Consider the following 26,388-nt stretch of genomic DNA (forward strand, 5'->3'; position numbering starts at 1 on the left):
GTGAGTAGCATCTTCCTCTGTATTTTATTTATGTCTTTGGTCATGCATATGTCATATGCCTCATCATATGCCTATCCTCTATACTGTGGATTTAGATCATTAAGTTTTATGTCAGTCTAAAAAGGGGGTAAACTCTATTGAACTGAGTTTAGGTGGGTTTGCCCTCCACTACATCCCTGCACAGTCAGTGTGGTTAAGTCACAACACGATTTAGCCTATACACTGCAAAAAAGTCCATCTTAACAAGTCATTTAGACTCCTATTTAACCTTATTTTCCTTAAAACAAAGAGAAAAAGTCTGCCAGTGAGGTGAGATAACTCCACTTGTTTCCACTGCAGTTTCATTTGTTTCAGGAATTTTCTAGAAATTAGTCAATATCATGAAGTCAGAATAAGGCAGCTCACTGCACTACTATCAAGAAAATGACACTTGATTCTACGAAACTCTTGAAACAAGTTGATTTGCATTGGAAACAAGTGAAATTATCTAACCCCATTGGCAGATTTGTTGACTTATTTTAAGAAAATTTTTACTTTTGCGCTCAATAATAGACTAAATGACTTGTTAAGACCAGTGTGAAAGGTATTTGGTTTCAGCAATAACTTCATGAATGTAATTGCAATACAGTGGTATCAAGAGCTCTAGATTTCTGAAGACCGGTACATCCAAGAGATGTAATAATAATAAGACGTTTAGTCACGGCTGTTGTATCTGAAGTTAGTGGCAGTGTTAGAAAGGGGTGTTCAGGAGACTATCACCACCATGGTACAACGGTCAGGTTGTAAGAAAGACGTCCCACAGTCCAGTCCAGATGGATGCATCAAAGTCTGTTTATGGTTTATGTAATATACATGTCTGTGTGTGTATGTGTGTGTGAGCAATACAAATAAAGAGAAACAAATACAATAATCAATAAACAGAATAATCACCTCAATCAAGTTCATTTCAGATATTGTGAACACATATATGTGCACATTACTATAGGTACCTGAAGAATTATTGAATTAAGTTAAACTGTAACTTACCTACATAGATACTGCTTAGACTACAAACAATCTAGAACAACAGCTACAAATACTACATATAACACTACAGATAACTGGTAATGACTACAGCAGACATATCCAAACACCAGTTCAGTGCATCAGGCATCTATTAACAAATGTACATTTACTCAACATCTATCTTTACCATCAACAATTAACATAATTCAAAAGGTAAATCATCACTTACATTTGTCATTTACTGGAAACAAACTGAGTGCATCAGACCTAATCATCCACAGCTTGGTATTGAGGTGAAGTGGCAGGTGAAAGTTCAAGTAAGAGGGTGTACAGGATCATGGGAAACTGAGTTCTATAGGGGAAGTAACTCTTTTCTACAGGCAGTAAACTCTTGTCTCTTGCTGCTTTGAACAGCTTGGCCTTGCGAAGGTTTGGGGGGTTTTTTCAGAAGGGGAGAAAAAACCCCGTCTCAAGATGATATCACACGCTCTCTAAAGGATGATGTATCCATTACCCTCAGATGTATTAATTAGTTCTCTCAACTGCATTATCCTTATTCTGGGATCAACTTTCATCTCACCATATATAAATCAGCAGTGTAACATCTTCACACGGTAAGTGAGCTTTAGAGGCTCCTTTATATTAATATCTTACCATCACCTTGTTCTACTCTGTATGTGGCTTAGGGCCTCCGTCCTAAAATCCCAACTTCATCCTAAAACAGCTGTTCTAATTAAACCTGATAGAAATAGTTGGGACTGAAAGAAGCTGCACACACAGCCTTCAACAATACATCACTAGTGGTGAACTTTGAATCCTCCTCACTATTGCTACTAATCCCCAAAGGAGAAGTTCTTTTCCACCAGTCGGAGGTCAAAGGTCGGGCTCAGCTACAGAGCAGCAGTGTCTTGCTCAAAGACACTTCAGCAGGGTGATAACAGTAGTTTGACCCCATGCCCCCTGGCTGAAGGACAGTTTCCCTTCTCACTGCACCGCCCAGCTGCCATTCAGCTGCCATTCAGCTGCCATTCATCTCATTTATATCAGGAAGCTTGCAGATTACTCACCGGCCCCAAACGTGTGAGACTGGACGCTAGAATCAACCTCTGCATGTTGTACCTTAAACGCGTCTATGCTCCGCCGGCCTCCTACAATAACAGGTCATATCGCCTGGCTGTGGCGTATGTTTGGCGCTGCTCTCCCATTCACGCCCTCAGCTTTTGCTCGCTATTGTTAGATATGCGTGTGAGAAAATAAGGCCGGAGTTGACAGAAAGGTTTCCATTTGGACACAGCATCCAGGGTAAACTGAGGAAGGAGGTCGAGCGAACAGCAAAGCTTCACAGATAGCGGAGCAGGAAAAAGCAGGGAGCAGTAGAGAGACCGGCCAGACTTCAGTTTCCTTGCTGATAATTCAACACCGAGTCTGTGACCAATAACACTTTTTAACCTTTATTTATATAGGAAGAGATGCTTTTTTTCCAGGAATGCCACACTTCATACTCATGAAAAGATCCCGTTTTCATATATCCTACATCAGTCTTACTAGAGCTGTGTTTATACCAAAGATTCATATCAGCTTTAAAAGGCAGGTTGACTGAGTTTAGGTGGTTTTAACCTCCATTACAATCCGGGAACCAGATTTACAAAACCTTCTTAGGAAAACAAATCTTCTAGAGCTATTTTTCCATAACTTTATTCTTAAGAAAATAAGTTGTGAAAAGTTGATATTCATCAAAATTGTTCTTAAGTATTTTCTTAACTTTCTTATTTTGCTTCCTACATTTTTTTTTTTTTTTACAGATTAATGGGCTTGTTGAAAGCAAATTTATCAAATTTGTTAGTGTAAACACAACACCCTGATGTTGCCCTAATGTTAAAAATGTTCAAGTGCACGTGCCTGGAGGAGTGGCTTCGTAAAATCTAGTCCATTAACGATACACCAGAACAGCACAGACATCACTACAGACACAGTCTTGTTTCTCAGCTTGAACTTCCTCTTGTCTTACAATTGTTGCAGTGAAAAGGTAAGCCTAAATTCTGATTTTAGACAAGTAGCCTAGGTATTTTAAAGGTATTAGTACTTTTATTTATCTTACATTTCAAATTTTTACTGTCTCAGCTAGCAAATTACACAATTAATAGGCCTTTAATCAAAAGCCAGTAACCAGTGTCTCAGCCTTTTCCTATGCTTACTTATTTAAGTAAATCACAAATATAGCCACCTTAAATAACCATTAACATTTTCTTATTAAAAGGTTGCACGGGTGGATTTAAATTTTCAAACCAACAAAAGGTTATATTGTTATAGCTAGCAGACAGCATCAAGCAATCCAACACATTATACACATTTTTACAGAAAATACATTCTGTCCGTTTATGCTTGTTCACATCAGGGTTGCTAGGTAGGCTCTATTTGATACGTTCATAAGCAAGAAATCAAGAGAAGTTCATAAGAGATGAGACTGATCTAAAGAAAATATTAGTGAACTTCCTACATGGCACCTTAGGTATCTTCTTAGCATGTGTCTGAAGAGCAGCTGTGTGAGTCCAGCCCCTGGCCCCTGGGCCTGACTGTAAACACCTGCAGTCTAGCCAAGCAGCGCGACAGAGCGTTGGCAGGTCACCATGACCTGAGGTCAAGACGGGAGCCGCGGGGCCGGGCGAGGGACAGAGCTTTACTGGACAGGCCGGAGGAAATCCTGCTTCAGCCCACACAGGAAGACCCTCAGTCCGCCTGTCCGTCCCCCCGCCAGAGTCAGGTGATGACGAGGGGGGAAGAGGCCGTTCCCTCCGCAGAGACATAATACCTCAGCTCCACTCACCACATGGTATAATCATGACGGACAAAGCTTTGAAGTTTGTTTACGCTGCTCTTGCCGAGTTTGAGAGGAAAGATTACGTTTTACCTATTCCAACTGTAACGATAAGTTTCCCTAGGGGAACACGTGAACGATGCACAAGTCTCTCAGCAGTGACATAACAGCATTTTGGCTCGCCGATGTCAAACACTGCTGGGGATCTAGTGGAATTGCAATTTCTTCATGCCACTCCACCAGTTAATGCTATAAATACTCTGAAAGGTTGCTTTGGTCCTTTTCTGACTTGACTGCTCAGTTTAGTAAAGTGTGTAATCATAGAACGCTGCTAGTTCATCTTTTTTTTTTCTCAATCCCACAAGTCAATTTTGCCTTATTGGCATCAATGTTTCAAGAACATTATTGGCAAAGCATCTGACTAAAAATGGAATTAATCAAAACAAATAAAAATATATAAATAGCAGGCAGCAGTTAACACCTGTCCCACTTCTATGAGAGTGTGTGTGTGTGTGTTGCGGTATCTTGTTAATGAAGCCCAATGATCTGTGTTGCTGCATATTAAGCTCCCATTCCTCTACTCCTCAACTATCAGTATTTCTTTGTGTATGAGTGTCTGTGTATGAACCTAGATAACAAGCAGAAACATATTAAAAAAAGTCCTACCACACCTCTAATTGAATTGATTCTTTTTTTACTCAAACCTCCACAAACATAAACCCCAACACCGACTCACTCACTCACTGACTAAACAGTTAAGATAGAAATGATAAAAAATTATCCAACCAGGCTTGTCTGAACACATTTAAAATACTAATATATCATTCACTTCTCCACCTTATCCTGCCACTGCAGTCCATCATGCTGTTACATGTAGGTACATCCAGATGACTCATCATTTAGGGTCTATATCTTGTTGTAGGAGTGAAAGAGAACTTAAAAATCCCTCTATGGTTTCTATGCCCATGGGGCTGCTAAGAAAATAAACAAGCACAGCAAGGGGACCAAAGAAGGGCTAAAAGTAAATAAACCCAGCTGGCTCAAAGCAGAGGAAAGAGGGTAGAAAATCAGGATCAGACAAGAGTAATTACTGAACTTATGCTCTGATCTTTTCTTATCGTTTAACTGATTATCCCCCTTCCTTACTCTCTTTGTTCTTTTTACTTCATCCTCCTTTTCTAATCCCATATTCCGGCGGCGGTTTTTATCTGAGTCCTGATGTTGCGCTTTAATTTCATCATAAAACATAAACAGGACAGATTGACATCTCTTGCTAGTTTTTACAGCATCTCTTACATCTCCACATCATGTAACTGCTGTCAATCCCTCTGTTGCTCATCTTATTCAAGCCCGGGTCTTGACTTCTCTCAGCTGAAATGAAGACTGAACCACCCATCTCCACCCTAAAAACTACACTACTCTGAGACAATTTGACTGCCTCCAAACCATATAAGTTTGATATAAAGCATGCAAGCCACTACATCATAGGTTGCTTACACTCTTTCTCTACACGTTCAGCCCTCCATCCATCAAGAATGAAGGTTCTAGTTTGTCAAGTACTTAAAAACAAGATGTTTTGAGGGCAGCAAGGTGACCTAGTGTTTAGAGAGAGCGTCCTTCAAGTGGAGGACCCGGATTCAAGACCTCCCGTCACCCAGCATCCGCCCTGCTGAGGTGTCCTTGAGCAAGACCCTTCCAGCTCCAGAGGTGCTGCTCTGTAGCTGGCCCTGACCTCTGACCTTCCTGGAAGAAATTTCCATACATGAATCAATGAGCTTACTATTTAAAGGTGCTACATGTAGCATTTTAGCAATAATAAATGATTGCCACCACAAAAAGAGATAAAGCTTTCAGAGTTTCTGGCAGATGGTAGCAGGAGTGAAGGGCCGAAAACTATCAATTTGCAGCTCTTTCATTTCTTCTTGCTCTTCAAAACAAATGCCAGGGAAAGAGAGGACAGGTAACGATGCCACACATAGCACCTTTAAAAACATTCAAAAGCTTATGCATGACCATCACATCAATGACAAACCACAGTGAAAAAACAACAGCAAAACACATCAAAAGCAGCCTTGAAAGGCTGAATAATGCATTCAGCACCATGCCACCTCTTCTCTCCCGCTGTTAAAATAAACACACACCAAGTCTGCCTTTGCTGCCCTTCCCCCATCATACTCTGCTCTCCTGAACCTCAACTTATCAGGCAAGCCGCCTCACTCTGACCCCCAACACCCAACACCCAGCCCCCACTGCCACAGGGACAGAGAGAGGAGGGAAGGGGGGGGGGGGGGGTCTTATATGTCCTGGATATGGGAGGTGGAATGCATGCGCTAACTGAGCATAGTTGCTGGAGAAAGGGAGCCGAGGAGGGGGGGTGATAACTCTCAACATAGTTAAGCATAGTGGGTGGAGAGAGAAGGATGGATGGAGAGCGCGCGGGAGAAAGAGGGAGGGAAGGAGAGACGGCACTACATACTCACATCGAATGGGGGGAGTGGGGTAAAAGGAGGAGGGTCAGGCAGACAGACAGACAGAGGGAGGTTTGGAAGACCTCTAAAAAGAGAAAGACCAGAGCCGCTGAGACTTGAGTTGTCTTCAGCAGCTGAGGGAAGAGCATCGACAGTTTTGCCAGAGTATAGTGACTTCTTGTTGCACGTGGAAAAAGCCAGAGACACCCGGGACTTAATCAGCTCCACTGACAACTCCGGATAGTGGAGAGAAGAAGCAGCGGGAGAGCGGAGCTGCAGGAAGCCAGCATACCAGCATACCACCACTGATAGATAAGGCAGTAGGAAGGAACCCCTCAAAAACACACCGACAGGAGGGGGAGACCGACCCTGATCCAGGAGAGAGGAGCTCTGGGTTGAAAAGGATAGAATAAAGAGAAAACTAAGGAGAGTTTGTTGAGGTGTGAGGTGAGAACATCTGCTTGGAGAATTGACTGGACTAAAGCTCCTTGGTATCTTCAAAAGTGAGGAGAAGCAGTTACAATCTGGAGGAGGAACAGCAAGAGGTCAACCGGGCCCCATACCACAATGTGAGTAGAAGTGCAGCTGCATAGTTCAGACACATTTTAAATCATATTTAAATATACCACTACATTCCACTAAAATGTCAACTGATTGCGGTGAAAATCGGCTCAAAGTGCTTCTTTACTGTTGTTCATTGTAAACTACTAGCGATGAATAAAATGCGTCTCTGTGAAACACAGGATAAATTAATGCAGCTGCTTTGTTCAAGACAATAGAGTAATAGAACAATAGAAATTCTCCCTGCAGCATCCAAGCATGATAATGCTACAGGGACGAGACAGGCATCTTGTGTTCAGCAGTACTTGATGGTAAGCACATATGACAGCAAAAGTTTAAAACCAGTCAAGGAGGTGTGGTTGTGCGACTCCATGTCACCATATGGTAGCTACATTAACGTCACTGCACAATATACCCAGTAGCCAGAATTCCCAGGTTTGGGACAAACAATGACGTGACGTGCTATTCAAAGAAATGCTATTCAAAGAATAACAAGAACAGTGAGTAAAGTGGGTGGAGCGGCCACATGTATTTTCAGCAAGGGGCACAATGAGTCATCTTACACACAGACACGCGCGCACACAGACTTTCCTGCCAGCCGTTCCTGCGTCACCTTCCACCTTAAAACAACACTTAAGACAACAATGGGAGAGAGACGTGGAAAATAAACAACACTAAAGCACCAAGGACGGCACCGTAATGGATGTCTTCCTCTGTCAGTTCATGTTCAGGTGTGTGTGTGTGTGTGTGTGTGTGTGTGTAAAGAAGGAACGTGACATGAAGAAGTGTGTAGTGCTTTTATCCATTCCATTTCACCATGAAATGTTTGTTTGCCCAATAAATACCCAACCGTAGTTCATCCCACCCAAGGGGAGTATTTTAGCACAGAGAGATTGATAGTGCTGGGGAAGGCAGTTCTGTGCTCCTTTCTGGCTGTCTGGTCTCTTACTGGCTGATTACTGTCATGTTACTGGCTGGACTATCTAATTGAGTGGCGAGTTGGGCTAAAAGACATGGTCTCTGAGTAACAGGAACACCGTCTCGAGAAGTGAGACCAGTAAGGCTGGATGACTGGTTGTTGGATTGGCTGAATGAACCACTGTCTCATTGTCTGTCTGTCTGACCCGCTGGCTTACTGGGCAGACTGACGGGTTGATTGTGTCATCCTTACTGGGGTGTTTCCACTGTTGTGGCATTTTTGGCAGCTGACCTGGCCCTATTGTTCAGAGATGTCCCCTGGCTGGCTGGGGCAACACTTGTCTCTTGACCCTGGGAGGACATCCTGTACCTGACACAGCTGCGTACCGCTTAAAAGCTGTCGTAGCATTTTGTGAATGCAGACTGATGGAGCTTGGCTCAGAGCAGAACTTCCATGGTGGTGCTTGCCTCGGAATAACAAGTGTATGAACCTTGGAGGACTTTTTGTTGAATGGGAGATGAGTTATGTTTGCTATGTTCTACCAGTTTTGCCCTTAATTTAGCATATTATCTGTGACAATCTTGCACAAAAGATTTTACTTAAACAAGAGTCTCAGTGATATGCAGTTTTGCAGCAAAATGTTCCAAAATCTAATCAGACCATCTACTCTATAGGGGGAACCTGTGGTGTAAGTATGAAGTTTTTATCATGTATATGTAACATGGTGGCGGGACATAAAAGTGAAGAAAAATCCTAAAGTCCTAAAGTGTATTTTTTAGAATTCTAGATCCATGATGGGGGCTGAACTTCCGTCCTCTATACAACCTCCATTTACAACACAGGCACAAGAACATGCATAAACACAAACACACGTGCAGGCAACACCCACACGTATACAAAAACGCTTTGATACCGCTTACCCTTCATCTCTCTGGTACACATCTACATACAGTAATTATGGGCCCCTTTCCTTCTGGCCAATCAGCTCTCTGATAATCATCACCTCGTAGACGGGCATCACACGAGGCTGGCTTCCTGCTCGTATAGATAAGACCTCCAACCTCTAAGTGAACCCAGAGCCACAAGGCCTTTGAAGACTGGAGTTTGATTACGTTCAAAAGTATTGTGCAACCACGGCACCAGACTAGTCCCCTCATCCAGTTTGCTCGTCCGTTCTCTTGCTTAAGACATGCACTCTACTTAGATGCAGGAATAACACGCTCCAAACATGCAAAATGGGGCTGACTGACATTCAAACTTCAAACAGGCAAAGCTGTGCTGTCACACTGAATTCTGTCACAAATTTTGCTAAATGTTCTACGTTCTCTTCCGCCCCCAATGTCTCCTCTGCCCACAGTTCACTATGAGTATGACTGGTACTCTAGAGAAGGGAGCCCACCACCAGGCCTTGGACCTGTCGGAGGAACTGCCCCCGCATCACCACCACCACCACCACCACCCCAACCACCACCAGCACCTCCACCACTCCAACTCCCTGGCCTCCACCGCTGCCATGAGCGGCGGGGTAGAGACGCCCTCACGCGTGGTGGTGCCTCCTCCGTACTCTGCGGCCGAGAGCGGGGGCGGGGGCAGCGAGGCCCCCCTGGAGCTGCGCGGGTCCCTGGACTGCTGGGCGTGTTCGGTGCTGGTGACGGCTCAGAACCTGGTGATCGCCGCCATCAACGCCTGCCTGGCCGGACTGGTGTTCGGGACCATCCTGACGCCGGCCATTGTCATGGTGGTGTTCGGCTTCCTCTGCCACTCCACAGTAAGAGGGGAGGGAGGAGGGAGGAGGGAGGAGGGAGGATGGGTTGGGTGGGGGTGAGACTGAAGATATACTGTCCATATTTTAAACTTTTATTTCATCATCTTTATATCCAGTGCACCACTTCGGGCAAAGAGTATTTCTTGTTCACTTCTTTAGGGATTTGAACCAATGACCTTTCTGGTCATTGGTTCAAGACCACCTTTCATAAGACCATCTCTCTAGGCTTTACGCTATCACCGTCCCAGCTTTAGGCTTCCCATCTGTCCTGTGGGAGAATGTATTGAGCAAGAGCAAATACTTTTTGGCACACATTTGTGCAGAAATATGTTGACTGGATGTATTATTTCAGTGGGGAATAATTTCCTCCTGCAAAATTCTTCAATGTCATCTCCAATCTATTATCAGACACATAATTCACCTATAGACCAAAGAAGAATAAAACACAAAGTCCAAGGCACTCTCAGAAAACATTAAAAAGCCTTTATTTCAATGGCTGAAGCATAGCATTGAATATAATAGAGCAACAGGGTGCAGTGTTTGCACCTTGAGGAATGCCTGTGTGGGCAGCAACACATTGCCTTTTTAATTCTCTGATACGAAACTATGCATTAGCAATTACAATAAAGGCTTTGGATTTTTTTTTTCTGAGAGTGCCTTTGTCTTCTTTCTTTCTTCTTTGGTCTATAATGTTCGTATACCCCAACTTTCAATGAGCATCTCTCCAAGACGCCAGCATTCCTCCTCTGTGCTATTCACATTATTCACCTATTTGTACGAGTGTGCTCTTTGGTGAGAGAGAGTGAGTGAATGTGTGCCTTAGTGAGAGCAAATATTCACGCGTTTGCTGCATCTAATTGAAAGATGAATGGGACAGAGAGACGGCTACATCCACAACTTTAGGAAAGGCCTGCAAGTCCTCATCTCACAACTTTCATCCACGTGTTTGAAATAGTTCTGCCTGGGGCTTAGGGTGGGGTTTGGCTCTGTCTGTGATAAGAGGTTTTATAATCTGATAAGCCTGAGGTTCCCTCAGATGTCGAGGAGATGGGTGAAGTGGAGTGGACGATGGGTCAGGAGTCTAGGGAGCCTGATGTCAAGAGATGAAAACTTTAAAGACAGCTTGGTAACGGCTGGGGATTAACGGGTTCTTGGGCATACACAACAGAGAAAAAATTTGGACATACAAGCGCATAATGTGATGAGAGCCACTGAACGCATTAAAACAACACACAAACAACCTACTCAACCTATTAATCAGTAAACCGTATCCTGGATTCCCCCAATAAGTCATCATGGTTCAGAGACTTTGAATAGGTACCGACGCGATTTCTGCAAACCAACCACCTTCTTAATGACCAGAGAGACCAGGATTCTCTCTGTTCTCCCCCACTCCCACCAATTAGACCTCATGTGACACCAGCTTAGAGAGGGATTAACCAGGACCTGGGAGGACGGAGAGAGGGGGAGAAATCGAAAGAAAAAAAAAAGGGCTGAGAAAAAGTGGAGAAAGAGGAAGGGTAGTATTGAGGGTTCCTCGAGCTGTGTAGGGCGCTTTGATTCCACTTCCAAGATTTTTAAGATTGTCACATGAACAAGACATTTGATGGAATTCAATGTGCAATGGTGGTCCAAAGACGCATCCAATTCAAGCATACGCATGAGTAAAAAGGAGTATGCTGTAAGAGGGCTTTCCCCCGAAAAAGTTGGCTCTGATCTGGAGCCACGAAGGAGGCCTCACCAAGTAAAAACAAACATGGGCATACTTGGGTGAGGCTTATCTGTTACAACTCCTACCCACCCTGCCCCCCTTCACCCTCCCTTGCCTTTTTTCCTCCCCTGTGTAGTTAAAACCATCTCTCTCTCTTGCGCTCTCTCTCCACTAAATGTTTTGCCTCCCCTCTCTACCTGGTATTACTTTCTGGCCAAACTCTGGGTTCCTACACAGATTCAGCTTCTAAATTCTATACTTTTTCCACACCTTAATAAAAGAATTTGGTGTTTCAGTGTGATTTACGCAAATAGTTGTCTTGTCCCTACTAACTACACTATAATTCCTCTATAGATGCCGATTATAATTCACAAATAAACAAATATTAACAATATTTTTCTATACTATTCCAAACTTTTGTGCAATTTTCAAACTTATCAAGACCTGCAAATGACCAAATTCTATTTCCATTCATTTTCAGACCTGTGTGGGAACCCTGCAGTCTTTTGAAAAAAAAAAAGAAAATACATGAATTTTTGACTTTGCAACTCGAGATTACGCCTTCTACTACAATAAATACTCCTCTCTTACTCCCGCAAACCTTTTCGCTCCTTGCACCTCCCCTCCTCCTCCTCCTCCACTCTAATGTACTGTTCCTAGCTCATAGGGAGATAAGGATGATTCAGCCCCTGTGTCTTTCCATTCCTCTCCCATTCTTACTAAACCCTTTCACCTCCTTTCCCTATGCTGTTGCTCAGCAACAGTTGCAGAGGCAATAGCCTATTACTCGTCAACACCGATTTATGCACAGGATACAGAGATGCTGATGTTTCACAACTGCTGTTAGCGTGTTCCTGTTTTTTTGTCATGAACAAGCTTGAGTAGGGTAGTGCTTCAGTGCATGTGTGTTTGTCTCACCAACTGCTATCTGTCCTCACCTCAGATACACATTCCACATAGAGCACATCACCCCCTGTCCTTATCCTCTGTTCTTCCCTGCAGTTCACACATTCATTTAAATGGATGATGTTCCATATATGAAAAGACATCCCAAAAATACTGAAAGTAATGCATAATGTTGCCCAATCTGTACATCCATATCCAATATAAAAGTGCTTGCTAGTCATGAAAAATGTGGGTGCATATTAATACAAGTACCCCACACTGTTTCTATCCTGCTTTAGTATTGCATAATTTTCCAACACAACTGTCACAGCAGGGCTATGTAGTGAGTAGTGTCCTGGAGCAAGACTCTGAATCCTGTTCTGTAGCTGAGCCTGACCTCTGACCACCCTGTGGAAGGGACAAGCGAAAAGAGAATTTCTCCCTCAGGAATCGGCAGGGTATAACAAAACTCTCTTCTCCGACCTTTTCACTCTGGTTGGGGAATGACCTCACTAACTGCTAGGCCATCATGGTGCCATATCATCCCATCTGCTGCCTCTCTCCTCTCGTTTCCCCAGGTTCGCCCCCATGGGACGTCCCCCTTCTGCTCAGACCTGCTGACTGACGGGGGCTGCGTGGCTCTGCTGGTGGTGGGCTTCCTCCTGGTCACCCCTCTGCTGGTCCTGGCGCTGGCTGCCTACTGCCGCCTGGCCCGGAACCTCCAGCTGGGCCTCTGCTTCATCCCGTACAGCCGGGCCGTTTACAAGAACCTGCCCGCCACCCAGCACCGCGGCCTGGGCGCCGGCTGCTGCGGCGGCCGAGAGGGAGCGGAGGGCAGCGGAAAGGGAAAGGTCTGGGTGTGAGATAGGAGAGGGGGGAGAGATGTAGACAGAGATGGAGGATAGAGAGGTGAGGTGGACCGCGGAGGTTGGATGGGGGATTTATCGGAAATATGCGGAAGGGATTGAACGCGAGAACGGGGGGAGAGGGTGGACGGGGGTGACTAAGCCTGAAAAAAGGCAGGAGATGTAAGGACCAGGGAAAAGAGCACCACAGAAGGGAGGAAGTAAAAAACAATTACTACAGCAGCCAGCCGAACATCCTGGAAGATACGTCACTAAGGCTTTATTCGAAATAATTACTCAGATTTACTCAGACGAATAAAGAAACCTCCCTTGCCTTAACTTCAGTGCAACGTTATTGATATATTGTTCAAAGAAAGTACACACGGTGTACTAAGGAATTTTTGTTTGCTCATATTATTCCTCTGAGACATGCATACAATAGCACATTTCACCAGAGGGGTCAGTGGTCAGGGGCGGCTGCTTCAGGGTCTTGCTCAAGGACAACCCGGCAAGGATGGACACACTGGCTGTTACTGGAAATTAAACTCTGACCTTCCAGTTACAGTAAGGATTGACAAACAGGACCTACTACAAGCAAATCATCCACTCTTCCACTGAGCTACATCCCTAGGTCAAATATACATGTGTTTTTATGTGAATGATCATAGATGTGAAAAAGCAACATGTAACATTGAATTGCAGAATCACTCAAGTCAATAAAATCACAGCAAGACATCTAATCTGAACTACAACCAACCTTTAATTTCCAGAATGAAACATTAGAAAAGATGTACAGGAAATTTAAGAATAGCACACCTCACTAAGGTTGTATTGACATTAAACACAATTATATCTTATCGCATTTACATATTAAGAAAAACCTACAATTATTTGTGTAGTGTAGTTTTGTATACTGCTTTGTTGCAGACTGTGACTGCAATTCCTTGTATATTTCCTTTTTACAAATAAAGTTTTTGGAATCAATTTGAGTTGTGTCCTATATTAGAAAGGGATGGTCGTGAGAATAAACTCTTAGTCTACAATGGGGGACAGGAAAGGATTATGTAAGATTGTTCCTGGCAAAAGAGTGAGTAAAACGAACATCAGCCAACACCGATGCGAATGTACACACAGTTCAAACACACACACACACACACACACACTATGCCAACTGGTTTTGCTCCTGTCTGTTCAAACGAAGGAAAGTAGTCCCTTAAATTAATTTGGAAATGTGCTAATATTCCTGTGATTTTGAACATCCCTAAAAAAACTTTTCTACTTGAGCCCTTGACCTTTTTAGAAATTATAAGTGTAATTGTCAAATGCCACAAAGCTACACATCTTTTCCATGGAAACAGCCATCAGTGTTCTGTGGAATATGTTTTTAGGAAATAATAAGTTTTAATTATGTATGACAGATTATGATTTGAATGTGTAGTTGAATACAAAACTGTATGTAGCCAAAGCCTTGTGACTGAACATACAAAACCTTAACTGTGGAAAGCTTGACAGTAAGTGGTGAATGGCTCCCCCAAGTGGTGAGCACATGACAGAAGAGATTTGTGTTTGCGATCCATTGACATACAGTATGTACCAGAATGTTATTATAAAAAATAAACATTATAGCATGTACACTGAACATACAAAATATTAGGGACACATAGTTGTTTCATGAAGTGCACTGATGAGGTGAATCCCAGTAAAAACCATTATCCCTTAATGATTCCCCTTATTAAATATACCAATCACAAAGGAGGAGAAAGAGAAGCAGGATTTTGAAGCTTTGAGACCATTGACATGTGGATTGTGCAAAAGTGGCTGCAACTCAGTATCAGGATGATGTGCCTTGTATTTTGCACATTCAACCTGTTTGCTTCTATTTGCTGTAGGCTAAGCATGGCAGTCTTATTGTATATCATATAATGATTTTGGTCAACAACAGTTCTTTCTCTGGCATCATCATCATACTATAAACATTACATTTGCCCTGTGTTTGGCTATAGGAACCCCTAAAACTTCAACAGAGCTATAACACACTAAATACAACACTAAATCATACACCATCGCACTACATCATTTAAGCTCAGCATTTATGTTTTTCTTAGACATGAATACAGGGGAGAGCGCGAACGCAGTCCCCCACTACCAGAAATTATGCAGTCGAGATTCCCACATTTGGGGAATTCGCAGGGGTCAGCACAACCGGAGTGCAATGGCTGAGCCTCGCCCTGGGTGAACCACCTTCTTGATCATGGTATCTCCCCTGCCAGGTAAGTATGAGTTGTACACGCCACACATAGACAGGTCATTCAGACACATGCAAGTCTACAGGACGGTGCCCGCAATTAACTGGACATACCATATTTACATCAACGTACCGTCATAACATCCTTAAGCTTATATACTACGCGTATTACTAAGATTTCAAAGAAAAGTCCATTTTATTTGGTTTGATATTGTATCTTATTCTACTTTCCCATCATGCATTGCCATGCTGTAGCTGTTGGCTGGGATGTCACGTGGTTACTCCAGGAATAGTTTTTTCCCGTGTTAGTCAATTATACCAATGTAAATCTAATAATTATAATAGACTAAGACTATTAAATTGGCCTAATGTCTTCTATTGGGTCATAAAATGTTTCATTGCGTGACTTTGATTGTCACTGGTTACAAATGTTTCAACTTCCGTAATGAGCTTTTCCACGTCGATCACGTAGGCCTACGTACTGACGTTTCAGTGACAACTGAATACCCGTATGAATACAACGTAATGCGTCACTAATTATGGATATACTAAGAAACGAAACGTCAACATTTTTCTCTACAGCAACATTTAACAAACTCCCGACTAAAACATGTTATCCTCCTTTTCATTTATACTCGATCACCAGCAGAAAGATAGAAATGTAAAAGTTCAAAATGGTCCGTGGGTTGAACCACAGCCTACTGTTAAACAACCACCGATTCTACAGAAATTACTTAGGATAACATGCAAAAACAAACGGAGTGACAAAAAAGCGAATTGCGCGAAATAAATTGCTCATGAATTCAAAATTGATTGTACCTATTCCATTAACTCACAAACTGGACTTTGGCACAAGCCGGTGGAGAATAAAATTAACTGCACCCATAGGCACACAGGCTACTCATTCACGTCTTGACCCCATTTATTTACTGGGATTTGCATGTTTCGACCCTCACATGAATATTGGGGCTTAATGATCAAAATTCCATAGGCTCTGAATGCAAAAATTCATAATAAACACGAAGAAAGCCACCTTTCCACACAAGAAACATTAATTCAAAAATGGAAATAGCTTTTGGAAACACATATTACTAGTGCAATGTAAACACTCAGATGTGTAAAGGAAAGTTTGGCAGTTACCAACGGATCGCTCATTTTAAAACTCTAGCGCGTGCTAGAGGAAACGCACGCTCGCACCACAGGGTCGCGGACAACGGTGCTTGCGCAATAGAGCAAATGCGGGTTTGATTCTGAGATATTCCAAGTTAATTTCGATAATGAAATCAAACATTTGGGTACGTATTTTCTTTTTTACACTGTATACTCGATGGTGCTCCAACTGGAAGTCCCTATAGGAATACTATAATGACATCATAGCAGATACACAAATCTAAAAGGAAGAGAAATTTACTATTGAGCACAACAAACACATTTAAGTCCCAATAGCAAAGTCCAAATACTAAAGTGATATTTTGAAAGGATAAGTCTGTATATTCTTCAAGGTCACTGTCGTTAATGGGGTTATCCTGCAATTAAATATACAGCATACAGCATATACACTGAATGCACAAAATATTAAACCCACTTACCCTTTCTATGAAGTAGGCCTACAGCGACTAGGTGAAGCCACTATTCCTTATGATTATCCTTATTAAATTTCTACCAATCACAAAGGAGGAGATGTAGATCAAGAGAAGCAGACGAGTTAGTGAAGGATTCTGAAGCTTTGGGATAACTGAGATGTAGATTGTGCAAAAGGAGCTGCAAGTCGGTATCAGGAAGATGTCCCTAATATCTTATACATTCAGTGTGTTACATAGCATAACACTACTTACTATAAGCAATAACTTAAAGTGTATCATAGAATGATTTTGTTCGTCATCCTCTTTAATAATACACACTGTACCATAATTACAAGTAGGCTACATGATAATATAGCCTACCGTGGTAAAAATACTACCGTCCACAAAACAGTGATCTTCACAGCTATCTATTATCTTTCTTTTCACATGAATACAGGGGAGAGCGCGAACGCAGTCCCCCACTGCCAGAAATTATGCAGTCGAGATTCCCACATTTGGGGAATTCGCAGGGGTCAGCACAACCGGAGTGCAATGGCTGAGCCTCGCCCTGGGTGAACCACCTTCTTGATCATGGTATCTCCCCTGCCAGGTAAGTATGAGTTGTACACGCCACACATAGACAAGTCATTCAGACACATGCAAGTGTGCGGGACGGTGCCCGCAATTAACAGGACATACCATATTTACATCAACGTACCGTCACAACATTCTTAAGCGTATATACTACGCGTATTACTAAGATTTCAAAGCAAAGTCCATTTTATTTGGTTTGATATTGTAGCTTATTCTACTTTCCCATCATGCATTGCCGTGCTGTAGCTGTTGGCTGTTAGTCAACTACCCAATCTAAGAGTGACTAATAATTACACTAATTAATAATTACAATCGACTAAGACTATTAAATAGGCCCAATGTCTTCTACTGGGTCAGAAAACGTTTCATTGCGTGACTTTAATTGTCACTAAATGTTTCAACTTCCGCATTGAGCTTTTTTCACGTCGTGTACGTAATGACGTTTTGGTGACAACACAATACCCATACAGTCTACAACTTGATGCAGGGTCAAAGGAAATACTGAGAAACTAAACTTCAATACTTTTCTCAACAGAAACATTAAACAAAGTCCCTCTCAATTAAAACCGTCTCGAATATTATCCCCCTTTTCATTTATAGTCTAACACCAGCAGAAAGATAGAAATTCTACTTCGTTTCTGAAAAATTGTCAGCAGCTGGACACACAGCCCGTCAAACAACCACTGATTCTAAAGTAGGGGGAAATTAGTAAGGATAGCATGCAAAAACAAACAAAGCGACAACACAGAGCGAATTATGCGAACTAAATTGTTTATAGATTAAAAATGTATTATTCGGCCCATTCCATGTCACAAATTGCTCTTTGGCGCCAGCTGGTGGAGAATCAAAGTCTCTGCACCCATAGGCGACCTGATCATGCACCTGATGCACAACTCACGTCTCTTGACCTATTTACTGGGATCGACAACAATGAATTGAGCGATGCTCCGTCACGTGAATATTGGGGCTTCATTTAATGACCAAAACTGTATTGGCTTTCATGTAAAGGTGGTTACTCACAATTTGTTGATGTCTTGATGTGGCTTGGCGTGGCTTACTCCGAACAAGTAAACTGAAATACATACATCAAGTCAAATGAAATCAAAAGGAGCAATCTCAAATAAAATCTTATCGCTTTCTTTACACTTGTTTTTGTTTACATTCTATAGGCTACTTTACTTTGCATTTTGCGGTAGAGGACTGTATCTCGACGGCGTCTTCTGCTTGCACACACCTCAGTTCAAATAAATAATTAGGGGCGCCGCGGGCCATTTGCTCCTACATTTTCTTGTCGGTCCTTTTCAAAGGGCAGAGGAGGCCAATTGCGACTGTTGCGGAGTGCAACCACCTGTTGACATTTTCTTTGCCTGCACGATGTCATCCACAACAAGTTCAATTTTCACTTGTGGCCTGCTAAAAAAAAACGTTCCGCAACGATAAAATAGTCCCCGTCAATTAGGACAATCAACTAAAGTCAAGTGGTCATATAAAAGCATAGTTACAATATAGCTGTAGCCTCATAAAACCGTTTGCAATACCAAGTTAAGCTAAGCTAAATACCATGTGCTACAGATGACCTCTTCGGCAGCAGACCTCACCTTTGATGATGAACGAGGCGATGGGCCAAGTCAAAAACTCGTCCAATTAACTCCAAAGAGCTGTCTTCAGTTCATGACCCGGTCATTCCACCAGAAATAAGCACACGTTATTCCAAATTATGTTTTAACAACCTACCAATTCCAATGCCAACAAAAGGAAACAGCATGCAAATTGGCAAAACACTTAGACTATCTTACGTGACTACTACAGTGTGTGTGTGTTTTTTTTTTTTGGTTTTTTTTTAGGGGTGGGGCGGTGACGTATGGTCTATGTGTCGATAGCTGGTTGAAACCAGCTTAGGCCAACTTGGGGTTTGGGAAGCGGGTGATATCATCAGATACATATTTTAAAGAAGATAAACACTTGTGAACAACAAACACACCAAAACTCCCAATAGCAATTAGGGTTAGGGTAATAAATAACTGATACAAATTTTCCAATCCATTCAACAGCAGCTTCAATATTAGTTTTCTACATATATCTCTTTCCATTGTTTATTTCTGTGCCATTTTGTAACTTGTGGAAATGTTATTTGCCAGTCTTGTAGTTAGTCAAGTAAGCAGAGTAGGCTACACAACACAGCAGTGAGTCTCCTTCTAAGAGCTGACTGGCTACTCCTCTGAGTGAAGAAAAGTTTGAATTCATGTTGTGTTGCCAGCCATATCATAGATCTACCACAGAATAATACATCAACCTGCTCAGCACTTGGTGTCTCATGCTGTGCCAAGTCCACCGGAGGATCCTGGGATTGTTCTAAGCGGACTTGCTCACTCAGTAAACCCTTCCACTGGTTGCACTCTTTCTTTAAAGTTGCAGTTATGTTCCACTGGTCAACCACTGTGCCTGTGGCTGCACAGGGCTGCACAGGGTCTCATGTTAGCTAAAAAAAAAGCAGTTTCTGAAGACCCCTGACGGATCACTCGAGTTGAACCTTTTTCTCTACCAACTAGAGAGGGTGACTGGGTGGAACCTCTCAGTTCCTCTGATGTTATTTCCTGTGTCCTGTGGTGCTCTGTAGCTGTGATGGCTGGTGTGGCCTTGAGCTCCTGCTGGTTGTGAGGTCCACTTTCCAGTCCAAAAATGTTGTTTTTGTCAATATAGCATCCACACTGTACACACTAGACACTCTCATGGCAGATGCCTGTGGCCAGTAACTGAACAGAGTGAAAGAAAATGCACTAGCTCATGATGATCAGAAACTGTTGTGAAAGATATATTTTTGATTAGAATTTCCTTGCTGTTTATTAAGATAGCTAATTAGGTTGTACATCATCGTTCACACTGAATGTGCATATACATTTCTTTACTCAGAAAACCTTCGCATTCACCTAAACAACCCTCTTTCCTTAGAGGTTTTGGTTAAATTTGAATGAAGTGGTCACCGGCCACTCAAAAGTTGCCACATTTCCATTGCAAGACCAAGAGATACTTTGCAAGGTGAGGAACAATATGCAAAAACAAGATCTCAAGCACTACTTGTCTATTTGAAACTGAAGCTAATTAATCATTTCAGGTTGTAAAGAGAATCACAGAAATGCTGTTTTGGGGGAGCAGTACAATGTTGTAAATAATCAGCAAGTGACCTCTAAAGTCAAATCAGTCACATAGCTGCTACACGTTTTGCTTTCTAATCTCTGGCTGCACGTTCAGCCAGGTAATTACCTGTTAAGCCTCTCTGATGGAAGGGAGAGAGGGGAGGGGAAGGAAAACAGGGAGGGAGAGAGGACAGGAGAGCAGGATGACACTTCGCAATCATTCGCAACACTAGTGGAACGAGGACAAGCAGGGCCGCGTTACTCGACTTCTTTGTCGTTTTCATTTCTCACCGTTCAAGAGAGGGAGTTAAGGTAAGGAAATTGCAGGGAAGTAATTGGTGTCACATTTAAGATGTTGGACAGAACTGGGATATCATCTTCTGGCTAGATAGAGGTTTTTGAACATATTTCTTTAGCATGTCACATAACACATGCAGATTCTGATTTGGCGTGAATGTTCCCTTTAGATACATGACCTGTGCCTGTGTTCACCCATAGGATGTCCAAGGCAGGGGAGAGGACCCCCTCCACAACGTCTGTCAACTCTGTCACCTCTGCTGCTTCTGCTGGGTCAGCAGACGGGTAAGATTAGATTCATACCTGTGCATGATTCCCACTGTATTTGTGTATCTTTCTGTGAGTGTGACACAGTAACAATTTAAGGAGGTGTACCTAACCTTTGCAGAGAGCGTATGTGGCCTTAGGATGCCCACAACCAAGCTAGTGACCCTAGGAAAACCTCTTAAGTATAAAACACAAAGGCAGGAATTGACCTTAGGCTCACTGGTCTGTAGTCGTGAAGTTTCCAGTTCTTCCAACTCTTCTTCTTGTCTTCCTTGAGCTGTTGGATGTGCACATTTTCCCCAGTGCCTTTTATCATTTTATTTTCCACCTCGCAGTAAAGATGACGCCTCAAAATCCGCCATGGCTAAGGAGTCCTCATCAGAATCCATCTCTGATGCACCCAAGAAATCGTCAAAGAAGTCCAAGAAAAGCACTGAGAGCATGAACAAAGTGTACAACTCTGTGCTCAACAGCGTCTTCGGGGCGGTACGTATAGCAGCTGATATGAATAGAAACCTCTAGGAAGTCTGTGGGACTTCCAGGTAGCCCTATAGCAAATGACAGACCTAAAATAACAGAGTGGACCAAAGACGGGACCCAAAGCTTGCAGCTTGATTGGTAGATGGCCCACTTACACTGTGTGTGACTGAGGCCAGTACTTTCACCCCATTTTGTGATTCGAGAGTATAACTGGAATGCTATTGTGGTTCCTGACCCTGTGACCTTTGACCTATAACTGCAAAGCCCTATAGGGTGTCAGAGCAGCCAAAGCTGCAGTGACTGAATCTACTAAGAATTGTGATTGGTTTTCTACATTTGAAACCAATTCTCTCACTCCTATCGAGTTTGGACAGAGTTATTTTCAACTCAAATTTGTGTTTGTTTTAAAAAAAAAAAATGTTTTACAGCTGAACATAAACAGCTTTACCTCTCTGACAATTTAAAACACTCTGATCTTAAACTGAACAGTTTAAAGGACTGCGTTTACTCCAATATCTAGAAAGTTCCAAATGTGTTATTATGTAAAATATGTGCAATAGAGCAGCATTCAATCAAAAATTGGTTGTAAATGTGATCGACTGTGTATAACTTCCTAGATACAGGAAATTTACAAGCATTGTAAATAGAACAAAACATTTTGCTTAGACATCAGACATTGAGAGATCAGGTAGAATAGAATAGTCTCAGAAGTCAGGTGGAAATCAGGTTGCCTGCTTACAGCTTAGTTCCTGATCTTTGCAGTACCGCTATTACTGTGCATGTTTGTGTGCGTGTGTGTGTGTGTGTGTGTGTGTTAAGCCAGCAGTAGGTAGGTGGTTAGCCTCCCAGAGACTAAGCCTGGTGTGACTGCAGTATTAATAGCTCATTACTTGAGGCTTAATGCCACAATTCATTAAGCTTAACCAGATGAAGAGACTGTCAAAACACTTCGTTGATTAAACTTAAAAATATTTAATCTTTTTCCAGTGTGGAGCATTGTATTGTCTCTTGTACTTTGCACTGTATTACAAGACATTGACACTTCTAGTATGTGTGTGTGTGCATTTGCTCATTGCTGTCAACAGTCATTCTTGTCTGTCCCTCTTGTCTCAACACATTTGTTTTGTTGTCTTTCTGCAGGAAAGAGAATTGGCTCAGGCTGAGTTGGATGGTGAGTATCACAGCCACAGGTCAATGCTCATCTCAAAGTATCATTATATATTAATAGATCACTATGAATGTCAGTAAGCCTAAAGCTCTGAGCCCAGTTTTGAATGCTGAAATATTACAGAAAACAGGTGCACACACATGCAGTGGCATAAACCTCAGCCAGTTTGCACTGATAAACCACTCCTGGAATGGTCATCCTCTCTGTCCTGACCCCCTGACCTTTCTCGCAGAGCTGTCAGAGGCCTTCAAGGAGTTTGACTATGACCAAGATGGTTACCTGAACTACAAGGATGTGGCTGAATGCATGAGGACCATGGGATACATGCCCACAGAGATGGAGCTGCTGGAGATAGTACAGCAGATCAAGATGAGGAGTGAGTCATTGATACGTTACAAAAAAAGATTCTGTCGAGATCAAGTGAACCATAGCAGAGAGAGGGATGGCAGTCTACAGTAAAAGTATTCACCCCCCTTTATTTTTTGTACTCATATTCTTCTGCCACAAATCTTATTCAAAATATGTTTATTTGGGACTTTGGTCTAAAATGGTGAACGTTATCTAAAAAGTGGAAATTCATGTAAAAAATGCTCTAATTTTTCCTTCCTAGAAGTATTATCCCAGACCCCTTCAATGCTGGAGCAGAGTGGTCAGCTCACATAAAACAAAATGCAGATTTTTTTTGTTTGCTTATTTGTGTCTCTGAACACTGTTTTCCTCCATTTCCTGGCCCCTGTCTTCTTTCCTCTCCACAGTGGGCGGGTTAATGGACTTTGATGACTTTATTGAGCTGATGGGACCCAGGATGATGGGAGAGACTGCTGACATGTTAGGACTCAAAGAGCTCCAATCAGCCTTTGTACAGGTCAGTCAGTTGTTTAAACAAGGAATCCATCTAATTACTTAATGCAGATGTGAGAATGGATGAATTTTTATGATGTGAGCTGACATGCTGGGCCTAAAAAGACGGGAAATCAGGTTTTATGCATGTCAGTCAGTGAATGTAAATATGGGTTGATCAATTAATTAGAATGAATTAGATGGATGATGATGATGGGAGTTGACAGAAGCCCTGCTGCAAGATTTCCTTTCATATTCTCTCCAGACACCGCCCTCTGACTTAGACATTTTACACCTTGACTTAAAGACTTCCTCCGATTTTCATCTCATTATCTCTTCCCTCTCTCAGTTCGACGTGGATGGAGACGGGAAGATCAACCAGGAGGAGATGAAGGAGGCAGTCAAGACCCTGCTGGGGGAGAAGCTGAAGAAAGGAGAACTGGAGGAGATCCTCAAGGAGTTGGATATCAACGCAGATGGCAGCATTGACTTTGAAGGTGAGAAGCAGCAGCACACGCATCAACACGGATTCATTAACACACCTCTTTTGTCAGATAAACTTGGTGTACTGACCTGACGCATTCTGTTTTGTCTTGTCTTTTCTTCAGAGTTTGTGATGATGCTCTCCATTCGCTAGCTGCTGAAAGGACTTTGGCAATACTTCTGAATCATTCCACATACAGTAAACACAACTGTCTTTCTATGCATATACCCACCATTTGGTAACTTGTGTCTGTACTGTAGGTATAGCCTTCGACAACATAATGTGTGCCTAACTCTGCAATCAATGTGTGAACAGAGTTAATAGTGGTATTTGTGTTTTTCTGGTAGATACATGGACTTTTTGCAGTGATATGATGTGTAAATAAGATTGAAATATTTTGCTATTTTAATAAAGAAACCAAAACTGTGTGAGTTTTTCAAGCTTACCTTTGGCTGAAGCAACATGACACAACTCAGTGAATGAAGTGACCACACTGAAACTTATTACGTTAACTTTATTCCTAAAACGTTTCTCTCATTACGTCCAGGCCATTGTTAAACAAAATGGAAATGATAAAGTAATGATCCTCACCTAGAGCACTGGTTCTCAACCTTTTTGGCTTGTGACCCTTAAAATAAACCGATGCCTGCTTGTGACCCCAAGAAGGTGTGCATATGGTGTTGAACAGTTCAACTAAAGAATGATTTTGCCTTTTCAGATTGTTTGATTATCAGAGGAGCCCAAGAAGCTGAAAACTATTCAGTATTTCACAGGAAAAAATCAAAAAGTAGCCAAAAAAATCCAAAAATTAAATTCGTATGGAAACATGTTGTTTTCATACCCCATAAATCATCTTGCGACCCCCCCAGAATTATCTCTGGCAGGGTCCCGACACCCAGGTTGAGAACCACTGATCTAGAGAAGATAAGTTAAACAATATAAGTTAACCTCATGTCACCCCTGTCACTTGCTAATGGCGATGCAGCTTTGAGCTTTGTCAAGTCTACTATCCTTAGTATTGGAGAAGCATTTGCAAATCCAAAACCATGGTGCAGGTGTGTCAGGAAGAAAAAGTCACATTTCAGAAGAAAATCCCACATCGTGCTCTAGCTTGACAAGGCCAACATTTGTTAGTGGTGCCAACCATGAGCAGAATGTCAACTTGTCTCCTATTTGAAAGTCTACAAGCTTAACACTACTGGTAACTTAACCTATATATTATTATAATATCAAACTATATGTGCACACAAGTCAGCAAAATCTCCAACATATCATGCAGCATACGTATTCTGCAGAAATGAAAGTCTCATTGTCAGACAAGAAACAAATGAAAAATAAATAAGAGAAACTCAACCCCCTAAAAAAGCAGAAAAGTCACATGAGTGGGGAAAAAATAGAAAATGGTTGCCAAACAGGCATCAGTGTTTCAGAGGTGGAGTAGAGATGGATGAGGCATTGCCGTCACAGGAGTCAGGGACTGGGCTTTAACACATGCACAGTGAGAATTTTCACTTTACTGTCTTACTATTTTGCACAAAATAGATCTGGTCACTTCAGTGTTTGAGAGTAAAGAAGGGACAAATTATTGATCACATTCATCTAGTTCAAAATTGAGGAAAATGGGTAAGAAACAGAAATGTAGCTAGCCATCGTCCCATTACAGGAAAACAGTCTTCAATTCCTTCTATCAATTATGGGAAATCCCACATATGTGCACATCTAAATGCAGTGACAGGAGGTTCAACAAAAAAAAAATTTGATGGCCAAGTTAAAAAAAGAAAAGATCATAGCTGACGTCACCAAACCATATCAAGTTTAACTTATGTTCATTTGGCCAGTGACCAGCAGCAGACATCGGGTCACCATGCATGTGCTAAATGGGAGCAACTGCAAAAAGAACAATGTTTTTCACTAACTTTAAGACACTTCCAGTAGCTTACCAAGAAGGTAAATATTGTGCTCAGTCCATGAGATCAAATAAATCAATCACAAAAAAAAAATTCTGTTCCAAAACGTTTGACGCGCTAAATCACGCTTAACCAAAACGAAGGCAGTGTCATCTGCATAAGGGGATTTAAGCAAAGATGGAAGTGTGTATCCCTCTTGCTTCACATCTCGCTCTCTGAAACTACCCATTGGCCGTCCTACTTCCTATTTCTGACATCATTGACTCCTCCACTCTTTCTCCTCTTAAGGGAATGTTTGGACTAGCTTTTGTAAACCTAGCGACTGTCAGATTCCAATAAGCAGGTTTTTGTAAACATAGGCCTTTAAGTCTTCCTCGCATCTGACAACTTTGTTTTGTTAAATATTTCACTTTGTGCGCTTTTGCTTAGAATGCAT

At 42.2% G+C, this 26,388-nt stretch overlaps 2 protein-coding genes and 2 non-coding genes across 4 annotated transcripts; 2 read left to right on the forward strand and 2 right to left on the reverse strand.

The window, feature by feature from the left end:
* Positions 1–6,438: 6,438 nt before the first annotated feature.
* tmem88b (transmembrane protein 88 b) lies at positions 6,439–13,903 on the forward strand. The gene is made up of 3 exons (XM_071532974.1): positions 6,439–6,857; positions 9,126–9,536; positions 12,708–13,903. Exons 2-3 carry the CDS (start codon positions 9,132–9,134, stop codon positions 12,990–12,992), a joined length of 690 nt encoding a protein of 229 aa, XP_071389075.1. The 5' UTR covers positions 6,439–6,857; positions 9,126–9,131; the 3' UTR covers positions 12,993–13,903.
* Positions 13,904–15,088: 1,185 nt separating this feature from the next.
* On the reverse strand, positions 15,089–15,252 carry LOC139655534 (U1 spliceosomal RNA). Its single transcript, XR_011696068.1, has one exon. It is a non-coding gene; the product is annotated as a U1 spliceosomal RNA (small nuclear RNA).
* Positions 15,253–17,235: 1,983 nt separating this feature from the next.
* Positions 17,236–17,399, reverse strand: LOC139655535 (U1 spliceosomal RNA). The gene has a single exon (XR_011696069.1). It is a non-coding gene; the product is annotated as a U1 spliceosomal RNA (small nuclear RNA).
* A 3,609-nt stretch (positions 17,400–21,008) lies between these two features.
* Positions 21,009–24,288, forward strand: LOC139655532 (calcium-binding protein 2-like). The gene is made up of 7 exons (XM_071532975.1): positions 21,009–21,091; positions 21,409–21,559; positions 22,694–22,724; positions 22,954–23,097; positions 23,477–23,586; positions 23,911–24,058; positions 24,170–24,288. Exons 1-7 carry the CDS (start codon positions 21,009–21,011, stop codon positions 24,196–24,198), a joined length of 696 nt encoding a protein of 231 aa, XP_071389076.1. The 3' UTR covers positions 24,199–24,288.
* Positions 24,289–26,388: the final 2,100 nt, after the last annotated feature.

This window comes from Centroberyx affinis, unplaced genomic scaffold (genome assembly GCF_046629955.1).
Source record: "Centroberyx affinis isolate AG114_WGS23_722 - 3 ecotype Tasmania unplaced genomic scaffold, CSIRO-AGI_Caff_v1 ptg002296l_1, whole genome shotgun sequence".
Classification (NCBI taxonomy): Eukaryota; Metazoa; Chordata; class Actinopteri; order Beryciformes; family Berycidae; genus Centroberyx; species Centroberyx affinis.